At 40.6% G+C, this 11,296-nt stretch overlaps 1 protein-coding gene across 5 annotated transcripts in view; it reads right to left on the reverse strand.

Annotated features, from left to right (window-relative positions):
* Nucleotides 1–723: 723 nt before the first annotated feature.
* LOC103356438 (troponin T, cardiac muscle isoforms-like) overlaps nt 724–11,296 on the reverse strand; it is a 13,266-nt gene continuing 2,693 nt past the window's right edge. The window contains exons 2-15 of one of the 5 annotated variants that reach the window (XM_008280574.1): nt 9,672–9,719; nt 9,553–9,560; nt 9,429–9,452; nt 7,231–7,254; nt 6,635–6,649; nt 6,495–6,509; nt 5,453–5,474; nt 5,286–5,346; nt 4,419–4,535; nt 4,248–4,325; nt 3,524–3,637; nt 3,277–3,389; nt 3,018–3,108; nt 724–781 (exon numbers count right to left, since the gene is read on the reverse strand). In XM_008280574.1, coding sequence (XP_008278796.1) covers nt 740–781; nt 3,018–3,108; nt 3,277–3,389; nt 3,524–3,637; nt 4,248–4,325; nt 4,419–4,535; nt 5,286–5,346; nt 5,453–5,474; nt 6,495–6,509; nt 6,635–6,649; nt 7,231–7,254; nt 9,429–9,452; nt 9,553–9,560; nt 9,672–9,703 — 756 coding nt within the window. In that variant the 5' untranslated portion in view covers nt 9,704–9,719 and the 3' untranslated portion in view covers nt 724–739. The remainder of the gene's footprint in view (nt 782–3,017; nt 3,109–3,276; nt 3,390–3,523; nt 3,638–4,247; nt 4,326–4,418; nt 4,536–5,285; nt 5,347–5,452; nt 5,475–6,494; nt 6,510–6,634; nt 6,650–7,230; nt 7,255–9,428; nt 9,453–9,552; nt 9,561–9,671; nt 9,720–11,296) is intronic. The other 4 variants (XM_008280577.1, XM_008280575.1, XM_008280576.1 and 1 more) reach the window with 4 other exon arrangements.

An 11,296-nucleotide genomic window follows, 5' to 3' on the forward strand; every position in this document is an offset into this window, starting at 1 on the left:
GAGCAGTTCCAATAGGGTCTTCGCACCCTTTTGCGTGCTCGGACCCTAATAATAATCACAAGGGTTTCAATAGGGTCCTTGCACCGTTAGTGCTCAGACCCTAACAAGACAAGGTGGTAAAAAAAAAAAAAAGTAATCAAATACTGCATGCCTGCCCAAAAAGGCTGCATGTAAAAGAACTAAAAGTGAAAAAAAAAGAAGAACAAAGCAGAATTTCTACGACTGCGGTGATCTTTTTCATGGCGGTTTCAAACAGGTAAAAATCCCTTTTCTTTCTTTTTTTTTTTGACATGTTCACAGCCACAGCAGGGTGAGTTTCTTTGTGCCTATGTTAATCTATGCTCACAACTCACTCAGCAAAGACTGCATCACATGTTCCCACTTTATATCAAGTGGGATTATGTGACTTTAAAAGGCCTTGGGGGTAAGAGATAATGTGACACAAAAATCTGGAAATACTGCACAGAGGGGGTTTAAATCTGTAAAGCCGCTGGGCAAATAAAGGGTTTCAACATGTACTAGGCCAGAGAAAATCACACAGCAGCCTATGTTTTAAAGAATAGATTTTGCACTTCTGTCAGAAGTATATGATCTGACAAAAGACTTCCCGAGGCTCTTTAATTGAAGACCCAAACCACTGCTACAACTTCAGTGGCTTTAAGGAAATGTTCAGTGCCAGTGTGAGCCACGCCGGAGATTTCCCTGAAAACCTCAGGCGTGCCTCAGAGATGGCTACCGCTTACCTCTGGTGGTCCTGAACGCGAACCTGGAGCAGATTGATCTGTGGGGGGGGACAAACATGGAGGACTGCCTGAGTCCAGGGACACCAGCAGACACAGAGAAGGACTCCAGCTGAGCCAAAGAGTTTACCTGGTGGTCCTAAAGAAGAACTCGGCAGAGGAAGGTACCGCGTGATCCCAACGTAATTTCACATGCAAATGGAGACTCTAGTCTTCACAAATGAGCTGCTCTTTTTCAGCTAAATCCTTGAGGAGAAGCTACAGAATCTCAGAAATTAAACCCTTATCATAGCGCTTCATCTCGAGCAGTCAAAACGTCTCCTCAGCGAGAACTGAGGGAAGAGACGTTGCCCTGACAACAGAATGTGGCTTCAGAAGAAATTATAGCCGTCAAAGTAGGAGAGACAGCATGACAGCAGTAATCATGCTCTGGAGAGACAGGCTGGCTTCAGGAACTGATTTTAAACATACTGCAAGATGATGTTATGCACATTATGTTTCATGTGGACTTTAGTTTGTGAATAAAACCTGCATGAAACGTTGGATAGCTTAGCTTAGCATAAAGACTTCAAACAGGAATCTGGTAACAAAACCTCTAATGTAGTATTCATGCCATATCAATCACGCAATACGTTAAAGTAAATGAGTTGGGGAACCATTCCTTTCCTCATAAATTGTTAAGAAACTACCACTCATCCACATGTTAGCAAACTGCTCTAAATACTTAACACTGCCATAGGTTGATAATATTAACTTTATTTGTGCAGCACTGTTCAAATAAAGTAGAGAAAGTGCTTTAAAATTATACAAATAATGAAGAAAAATTCAAGAAATGATGAAAATTGCAAACACGCAACATAAACAAGATAAAAAAAAAAGTCAAGACGTCACTTCAGTGAAAAGAAAGTAAACTAACAAAACTAAACACTGTAGTTAAGACCCTGTAGCATTAGTTAAGATGCAGTTATACCTGATTCCATCACACATTAGGGATTTTAACCCTATAAAAGTTCTATTAATTACTACTTAACCTGACTATAATACATATTAAGGCTGAAACCCTTCAGAGTTCTTAAACAAGGAGACTAACATAACTAATGACATGTTATGGCTCAGCACTGCAGTACTATGAATTACAGAACTTAACCTAACTAATATAAATATTGTCGCTAAAACCATACAGAGTTATTAATCATGAAGTTAAAAATGACTGATTTACTTTCTTAGTTGTCAGTTTATGTTTTTAAAAGATGTGCTAACAGTTGGGTGAAATAATTCATGAATGTTATCGAGTTTGAATAAAAAAGGTTTTTCTGTTCCTTCTATCATGTCCAAACTACAACCCATAAAACACCAGGTATACATGTTAGTTTAATGTGGATTTTGTTACCTGTTTCCAGCCTTTACGCTAAACAAACCTGCACCTAATTCTCTACAAGAAAGCAAATGAATTCCCAAACGGCAGAGCTATTCGTTTGCTTCATGTTTGCGGGTTCTTTAAATGAGACATCAAATGCTGAGTATCTGTAGGAACATAATGCCTGACTGTTGAGATTCTGCTCGAGTTCCTGGATTAAACAACAACATGCCTGCTTCTGCAGGGGGAGACACACCACCTGTTTCACCTCCTGTCTTCACCTCACTTGACTCGGCAGTGATCCGGCTTCGGTCCAACGCTCCGAGACTCGGGTTTGTGACCCCATCGACACACGGACAGAAAAACTACACAACAACCAAGAGGCTCACGCTCCTCTTTAACAGTTACTCACAACTTCTGCTGCTCATTGATTCGAGTCTGGAGTACATTTATCTGGAAGTCAAGCCACATTCATTTAAATAGGTGCTTTCAGGACAGCCTTGCATTAGAAACACAGTACATTAGAGGAAGCTTTCCTGCGGCTGTGTGCCATCAATCCGCATCATTAGTGCGTAAATCAGTTAAAGGAGTGTATCTGGTATGCTTAAAAACACTTAAGGTAACAACGACCTACAAATCCACTGTTGTGTAAGCAAAGGCTTTAAAGGAATAGTGTGACATCTGGGAGATACATTCCTCTTTTTGCTGAGAGAAAAACACTTTGAGAGTCAGTGAGAAGATATTATAAGAGTCAACAAACTTCCCAAAATGTCAAACTATTTAAATAAAAACATTTCCCAAGTTTCCTCATCAGCTTAATAAACTTTTACAGTGAAAAAAATAGGTTGGTTCTTGTGCAGGTGCATGTAAAGTCTGTGATAATTCATCAGCACATGAACACCGTGAGGCGAAGTACTTACATCATATTTCTGTCTCTTCAGTCTCTCGCTGAGGTCAAACTTCTCAGCCTCCAGTGTCATCAGCCACTGCCACAGCTCGTTGGCCTTCTCCCTGTTAAGCAAAAGCAGAGAGTTTAGAAACTGAAGGGCTTAAACTGTAAAAAAAAGACTCTCTGACACGAGCAATGGGAGGCAGAGCTGCACAAACTAAATCACCTGCATCAGAATGGTAATGTGGATATTGGTATGCCTGCAGAACCGTGAACAGCAGTGCCCTTACTTGACTTTGTCCTCGGCGAGATGGTCGATGTTGAGAGGTTTCTTTCTCTCCGCCAGGATCTTCTTTTTCTTCTCTCTCTCCGTCTGCTTCTTGGCGCCTCGCTTTCCGTCTTGCTGAACGGCAGAATCAAAACAGGAGGTGACAACAAAAAGAGACAGAGAGAAAATGCATTCACGTTATAAACAGACAAACAAATATCTGATAAAACGTCCTGTAACTTTGAAGGTGTCTGTGTGCGTTGACTGACCCTCTGCTGGACGCCACAATACTGCTGAGTCATGTTTGTGAGAGCCTTCTTCTTCTTGGCGTCCTCGTCCAGCTTCTTACGCGCCTCCTCCAGCTCCCTCCTCTCCTTTTCTTCCTGTAGCGCAGATTGTAAAACACGTCACGGCGGAACTTTACAGTTAAAGTGATGCAAGGAGTGGTGAGAACAATAAAGTCGCCGTCCCAAAACCAAAACAATGAGCTTAAAGATGCTATAAAGTTCCAGAGAACTGCACAGTCAGGTGATTTTTCTCTTTGGGTTCATCACCGCCAGTGGCTGCTCTCATTCTATACAGCCGCATGATCGATTGTTGATATAAAATACTGAGGACACCTTTACAGTAATAAAAAAATGCTTACACAGCACACCTATTAGACTGAATAATGTGCGACGGATAGCATAAAGAAAACAAACCTCCAAGTTCATCGCCATCTATGTCGTCTGATTCAAGATTAAAGCTACATGGGAAAATAAGTAGTCTCATATTTCAAAGGCTGGCCTTTTACAGTACATCAAGGCAGAAATAACAAAGAACAGCGAAAGGATGGAGAGTTTGTATTCATTACAGGCTGCAGCCACAGATTCTCCCACATTATTTTTTTATCGTATTTGGGTGTGAGTTATTAGGGATAGGACACTCTGTATTTATTGAATCTGGGGTCACGTCCTGGAAAGGTTGAGACAACCGCAATTAGAAGGAACTCACAGCGAGACGAGCCTGCCTCTCCTTCTCCTGCTCGGCTCGGATCCTCTGCTGTTCGGCCCTCTCAGCACGACGCTTCTCCTAATCATCGGCACACACACACAAACACAGTGTAATTGTTTCCTGGGTGGTGCATCACTCTGGTGATCTGGCAGGCTTTCCTGGAAGACTTACAATCCTGTTAACGAGAGCGATGAGCTCCTCCTCGTCCTTCTTTCTCTGAACGAAGTGGGCCTCGATCAGAGCTTGCAGCTCAGACAGATCCTTCTCGTGACGCTTCCTGTTGATGTCCTGCAGTCAACAGACGCACGGTTGTAGTACAATAACATCCACCCAAAAAGCCTGAATGAAAACCTGGGCTTGGACTTCAGTGTTTTGATACTAAAATAGCCCCCTAAGTTCTAAAAATAAACAATAAACCAGCGGAAGATGAATACAAAACACAGAAAATCCTTTCACCGCATATGAACAAGTACATTAGAGCATTAAAACACAGACTGAGTCACACTGGGCTTTTTAAAAAAAAAAAAAAGTTATTTTTTTGGCCTTTGTTTGATAGTGAAGTGAGAGAGACACAGGAAAGTGGGGGAAGGACGTGTAGGAAAGGGCCATGAGCGGGATTCGAACTCATGACCTCCACATCGGGACTGTAGCCCTGTATATGGGACGCCAGCTCAACCAGGTGAGCTATAGCGGCGCCCACACTGGGCTTTTGAAAATCAAAAAATTCATACATGCGTATATTTGTTCCTGTCTTGCAAAAAGTATACTACTTGGTTTGGTAGTTTGGTGAAAGATCCCTCTTATGTTTAAACACTAAAATAAAGTCTGTTAGGACAAACAAAAAAATAAAAATCCACATCAGCGTCCCCAAACCTCCTAAATTACTACGTTATATTTACTTTATTCAATTAGTTCAAAAACAATCACATATAAACATTGAGTCGTTGCTTTTAGCTTCATAGTTACATGAGTAATATTGTCACCAGGAAATGTTGAAAAATATCAACGTGTTCCTTTAAAACGGCATCAATCACTCACATCAAAGTCGACTTTATCTCCCTCAGGAATCTTCGGCACAGTCATCGCTGGAGCGAACGACCTGAAATAAAACATCTCTGGTTTAGAAAAACTTTCACTACTTTATTACCAGCTGAATAATGTGAATTGATTTCAATTCAAATGAGAGAAAGAAAAAAAATACTTACTTTGGTTTGGGTTTGGATTCATCTGTCACATAAAAGAAGCACATAAGCACAATTAAATTGAGTCGAGCTTTATTCTGATTTATATTATTCATCTGAACACAGTCTACTGTCTATTTCATCTATTTAATACTAAAATATGAATCCTGAAACATATTTTTATTTCAGAATTTACAACCTAAATGTCAAACTGGGCAGCAGCAGCACCCTCTCACATAGTGAATGTTATATTATACACTCTGGTGGATTCTCTACAACAGATTCTGTGTTTTCTGCCACTAGAACACTATCCGGCTCTGTCTGCAGCCATTCTAACACCGTGTCCAGTGGAGTCGTTTTAAAATGAGCAGAATGTGCAACAGAAGGCTGAAATTCAGTGCGCCCGATATAAAAAGAGGGGATTTCTTTATAGTCTCCTAAAAGCTGTTTTTGAAATACAACATAGCCTTTATTTTGGAAGCGATTTTGGAACGTTGTGGCGTGCAGCATGCATTTATTTATTCAACTGAAGACACCAGACGTGCACGTCAATCTACATCAGTGATCACAAAGTGAGGCCTCATCAGCATGTTGGAGCACATTCATCTGCACCTAGAAATGTTAATGCAGCAGCGTGCGGACTACAAAATGAATTCCTTTATTATTTCCAAACCTTTCACTCCCTCAGGTCTGATATTTACTTTATATATTTTGATATGAAAACCCTTCTTGCATGTCAGAGGGAGGAATAAAAAAAAGTCTAAACAGCTTGTGTGTGCTGTCATACTGGGCTGGTCTAAGCACACTGTGGGGGTTTCAAGCCATGAAATCTTGGTTCACCTTCACACAGTTGAGGCAGTTCTTTTTTATTAAAGTGTGTTATCAGAATAAATATGAAGCCATGAGGCAGAAATGAATCCATCCACGAGGAACTGAAGCCATTTCTGACAAACATCCCAGCACTAATGTCCTCCTGTTCTTCCTAAATGACTGCAGAACACAGCAGGGTGCACAAAGCCAGTCACACCGTGCACACACGAGCTTTAAAAGACAAACTGTATATTACCGTCTTCTGCGGTTTCTTTGTGAAGGTAATGCGACGAGGCAGTCGAACAGTGCGAGAAATGAGCAGCTCGTCAATAAACGTTGGACATGGAGGAGAATCATTTATCATTGTGAAGTTGAAGAAAGAGAAAAAGTCATTACCTTCAGCAGGAGCTTCTGAGAGGGCGAGAAAGAAGGAAGATATGATTAGATGTGGTGTCACAGGATTACATTTAGTGAAACTGCTTTTAAAATAAGAAATGCATCATTTTAAAAAATGGTCAAACAAAAGAGATGAAATGTCAATATTTTGTCTGCAAAAGGTGAAACAAAACCAAACAATTATCTGAGTTTTTCTGGCGCGCAAACAGTAATTTTTGTGTGAATAGATGCTCCTGTTTTCACAAAATAGATCTCTGATTTTGGCATAAATTCCTCCAACGCTCGCTCAGCAGGCGGCTCCTTGGCAGCCAAACACAGCGCTGATTAGCAAATACTGAACATGAGAAAGCTAATAATGATTTAATTTTACTGTAACATGCAGGTGGAGACTTATGTTTGAAAAGCAAATTATAGTAAATGTGTGTGTTGTTCATAGAAAACAGGTGGGCACAGCATTTATAACAGCACAAACAATGACTACACACTCAGCTATTTTAATATCACATGAATTCTTTTGACTAAATACGATCATGTTCTATAAAAACACAGATGCAGTTGGGATGGCACATGGAAATATATTGAAAGAGGAGAATTACCGTCCACTTCAGGCGCAGCGTCTTCTATACAACACGAACACAACAAGAATTAAAGACGCCAAGTTCGGTTAATGTTTGCCAAAAACACGACAGACTGCACCACAATAATATACCACAGGAGTGTAAGTAAAACAAAAAACTACAAAAAGGAAAGGGGTATTATTTACAGACACACACACACACAAAATAAAAGTCATACAAACCTTTTCTCTTTCAGTGTTTCCATGACTGAGTGAACAAAATATGGATTAGCGGATCAATGAGACTCTGGCAAACAGCTTGCAGCAGGGATTTGGTCACACTCTGAGCACTGTGATATTGTCTCTTGGGATGCACTGAAAAACAGCGCTGGTGTTTGACATTCATTCTGAACAAAGCTACAAACGGGGAATGATCTTGGATCACAAACTGAGCCTCTGAGCGGTTTGTAGCATGTCAGATATCAAAGCAGAGTCGCAGCACAAAAGGAGGAAAGTTGGGGAACTATAATCATGTTTGTTGTGTGTGTGTGTGTGTGTGTCGTCCTACATGTGACTTTTTAATCTGTCATTAGGCGAAAATGCAGGAGTTTAAAAAGCCTCCAATCCAATTAGAATAAAAGTATAAAAGCAGGAGCACAGAATAATGAACACAATGACTGATGCATTGATATTATTGATAGTAGTGCATCGACATGTGAGCAGCATTTCAGCAGCTAGTTGTAGGTTAAAGTATTCATCTAGCTTTTATTCTACTTATTATTCTTCGACTGTATTTTTATGTTTTGTCTTTTTAATCTATTCTGTATTATTCTATTTGATCACTTTGCCTTTTTCATTTCATTTTATTTTACTTTTTACAGATTCTGTCTCATTATTGGCCCATCAGTCATCTGTGAAGCGCTTTGAACGGCACCAACCTGCATGAGAAGTGATGTACAAATAAAGTTTGGTTGGTTGACTCTTCTCTGGGGCGCTGCAGGATAATTAGTGGAGTACTAAACAAGCAAAAACAATTTGCTTTTTTGGCATTTTTTACCTACATTATTAGATGATTTGATTATTTTACCTCATTACATTTTGAACAAATATTTACAAGAAACCATCTAAAAAGTTGAGAGGGGAAGCTTTATGGTATAGTAGTTTAACAGAACATCTAGAGGACTTCCTAAAATAGTTATTGGTTAGATTAATTCCCAAAGAATACATGCGTGGTGGCGTAAAACAGCGGTCCCCAACCACCGGGCCACGGACCGGTACTGGGCCGTGGGTCATTTGGTACTGAGTTGCGTTTTTTGGGTTTGTTTTTCATTTGTGTGATAGTAAAAGTGAGAAGTTGGCAGGTTTGCTGCATTATTTAGCAAATGTGTGCATATCAGACGGAGTCCTCATCGGCATGTCGAGCATAGAGTAGCTTGAGCAAAACCTGGAGAACCTGCAGAAGAGGGTCTTCTGGATCAGAGAGTGGTCGGTGTGTTCGGTGAAGCCTGGAACCTGGTAGCCCATGAGTGTCCAAACTACTTCAGATGAGGACCTTCTCTTCGCTCCGTAGCCAACATCTCAGTCACACATTCACGTTACAGAAGACAGATCTGCTGAAGCCACTTCTATCTTTTCTTGAAATCACACTTTCAATAATAACTTTGTTGTTTTATCATGCTAACCCCACAGTGCAGTGACCACTACCTTGCACTTGACCAATGCAATGACCGGTTCGTCGAAAATTTTCTCACTTAAAACCGGTCCGTGGTGCAAAAAAGGTTGGGGACCACTGGCATAAAAGGTACAATTTCGCTTCAGTGAATGCCCTTAGTTGTTTTTCACCACTTTTAGAACTGCAAATATCATAGCACTTGTTTCATCAAATGAGCTGAAACACTACAACATACATTCTTTCTCGCGGTGCCAAATGCGTCAAATTTGATCAGAAACAAATCAACTCCTCAGAGCATGACAGGATCTTCAGGAAAACCTAACCTTCTGTCAGAACAGCCTCCGCAGTGCTAAAAATGGGACCGAGATAATTCCAATAAAACCTGACAGTTAAACATGAGCTGACAGATCAGTGTTGACAAATGAAGTGTTAACACTCAAAAGGAAAACACACTCAGCTAGCTTGCTACGGCCTTTTTTTATCACTGACAGCAGACACTGTAACGGCGGCAGACGCGCCGGAAACAAGGCGGCGAAGCACACGTGAAGCCATGCAGAAGCCTTTACCTTCCTCTTGCAGCGTTTCTGCCTCTGAGCAGACATAATCAGGTCAGCTACATCCAGCAACGGAAGCCAGAAGTGACATTTTGCTTTCGAAAAAACAGCGAATGATCAGAAAGTCTTCACTTACCTTCCTCCCTGAAAAGAAAAGAAGCGAAAGAAGTGAACTTTTGGAGGCATCAGTCAAAAAATTTGGCTCAGTGTTTGCATTTAAAACACACGCTTCAAAGATGCAGCGGAGGTACTCACTGTTCCACCTCGACTACTTCTTCATCAGACATCTTGGATCGCGGTTACCTGCATCACAGAGGGAAGCAGCAAAACATCAGAAACTTCCATTCATCACACTGAGCATAATGCATTTTAATCAATTCCTTATTTTTTTTTGGGACAACAAAACAACTGTTTAAATGACAAACTCACACTCACACAGATAACCAAAGTCATTTCTCTCAGGCTCAACAGGATTGCTCACGTTTATATTTTAACGTTCTCTTTGCTGTGATTGGTAAAATTGTTTGTCTTCTTGATAGCTCCCATTTTATCTTATTGACTGTAATGTTTGTACAAGCCCTTGAGATTACTTCCTCTCGGACAGATGGTTTGTGTCTCTATTCTTTCAGTACTTTTATTATTTGCGCAAACAACTAAAAAAAAAAAAAAACCCACAAAGAAACTTGGCTTCGTGCTGTGAGATTGGAGGAATTGCAGAATCTGAAATGATTCCACCATGGGCACTGCAGGCGGAGGCCCAGGGCTTTAAACAGCTCCAGGCCTAATCCTCAGCCATTTCCTCTTGGCACTGATCAAGGCTGCAGGCAGCCGACTGGAGTCTGAACAGCAGTGAAACTACCCCGGTCTGCACGAATTCTTCACGGACGCACTGATGCATCTGAAGCCATGCATGTCGTATTGGCTTTGATATGTACACTCGTAAACAATTTTCCAGGTGCTCAGGAGGCTCTGAAGTGGTGCGCGGCAAGAAAAGTCCGTCATGACGAATCTGATTCGCTCTGATGTTCACGCTTAACATTTCATTTCTCTTTTAAAGGCAGTTTCATTTCATTTCAGTGCAAACAGTGTTTACTCCATGTGCTAAAGGGACATTCCTCTTTATTTGCATGTTAATTCAGAAATACTTCATCTGTTGTCCTCTGAAAGAAGCTCTCTGAAGTCTGAGAAACTGCACCGGACAAAGTCATGGTAATGTCGTGTTGTCTCAGATGCAAAACCTTTAACAGAAAGACCATTTTACTAAACTGTAGCTCGGAGTTTTGAAAGAAGTTGTTGTTTACCAGGCAAGAAGGGTTCAGAGACGTCATATGGGAAATGTAGGGTGTAGCGTGTTTTGAAGGTTGATCCGGATAATTGGATCAAAAGTCAGGACATCTCGGACCATGCTCTTTTAATTTTCATCATTCCTTCCTCAAACAAATAACCTGTCTGGTAACACTTATTTTCTTTCTTGCTTAAAGTTAAATGAGGATACCACTGTTTTATCTGGAGTCAACGCAAAGAAATATGTCCTCACAACGTCTGACTGATATTTTTTTTCGTTCTTGCGTTGATTAACCCAAAATTACACCATTTATTAGAAACAGAAGCCATGAAAAAAAGGAAGAATTGTTGGATTCTAAACTTTCTGGCGGCACTTGAACTAATCATCTGTGACATGATGTTCTATTGACAAAATGATCCTAATCTAAGCTCAAAATGATGATACTTCATCTAAATCACTTTATAATACATGTCTTCATTTAAATCTGAGACAAAGTAAAGTTTCTAATAACCGCATACAAGTTCGCAGCCTCACACTCCCCACATGCTTGGCTCCAATAGAGAGCTTTCAAAATAACAGAACATGTTGGAGATAG

The sequence above is a fragment of the Stegastes partitus genome, unplaced genomic scaffold (genome assembly GCF_000690725.1).
Source record: "Stegastes partitus isolate 25-593 unplaced genomic scaffold, Stegastes_partitus-1.0.2 Scaffold200, whole genome shotgun sequence".
Classification (NCBI taxonomy): Eukaryota; Metazoa; Chordata; class Actinopteri; family Pomacentridae; genus Stegastes; species Stegastes partitus.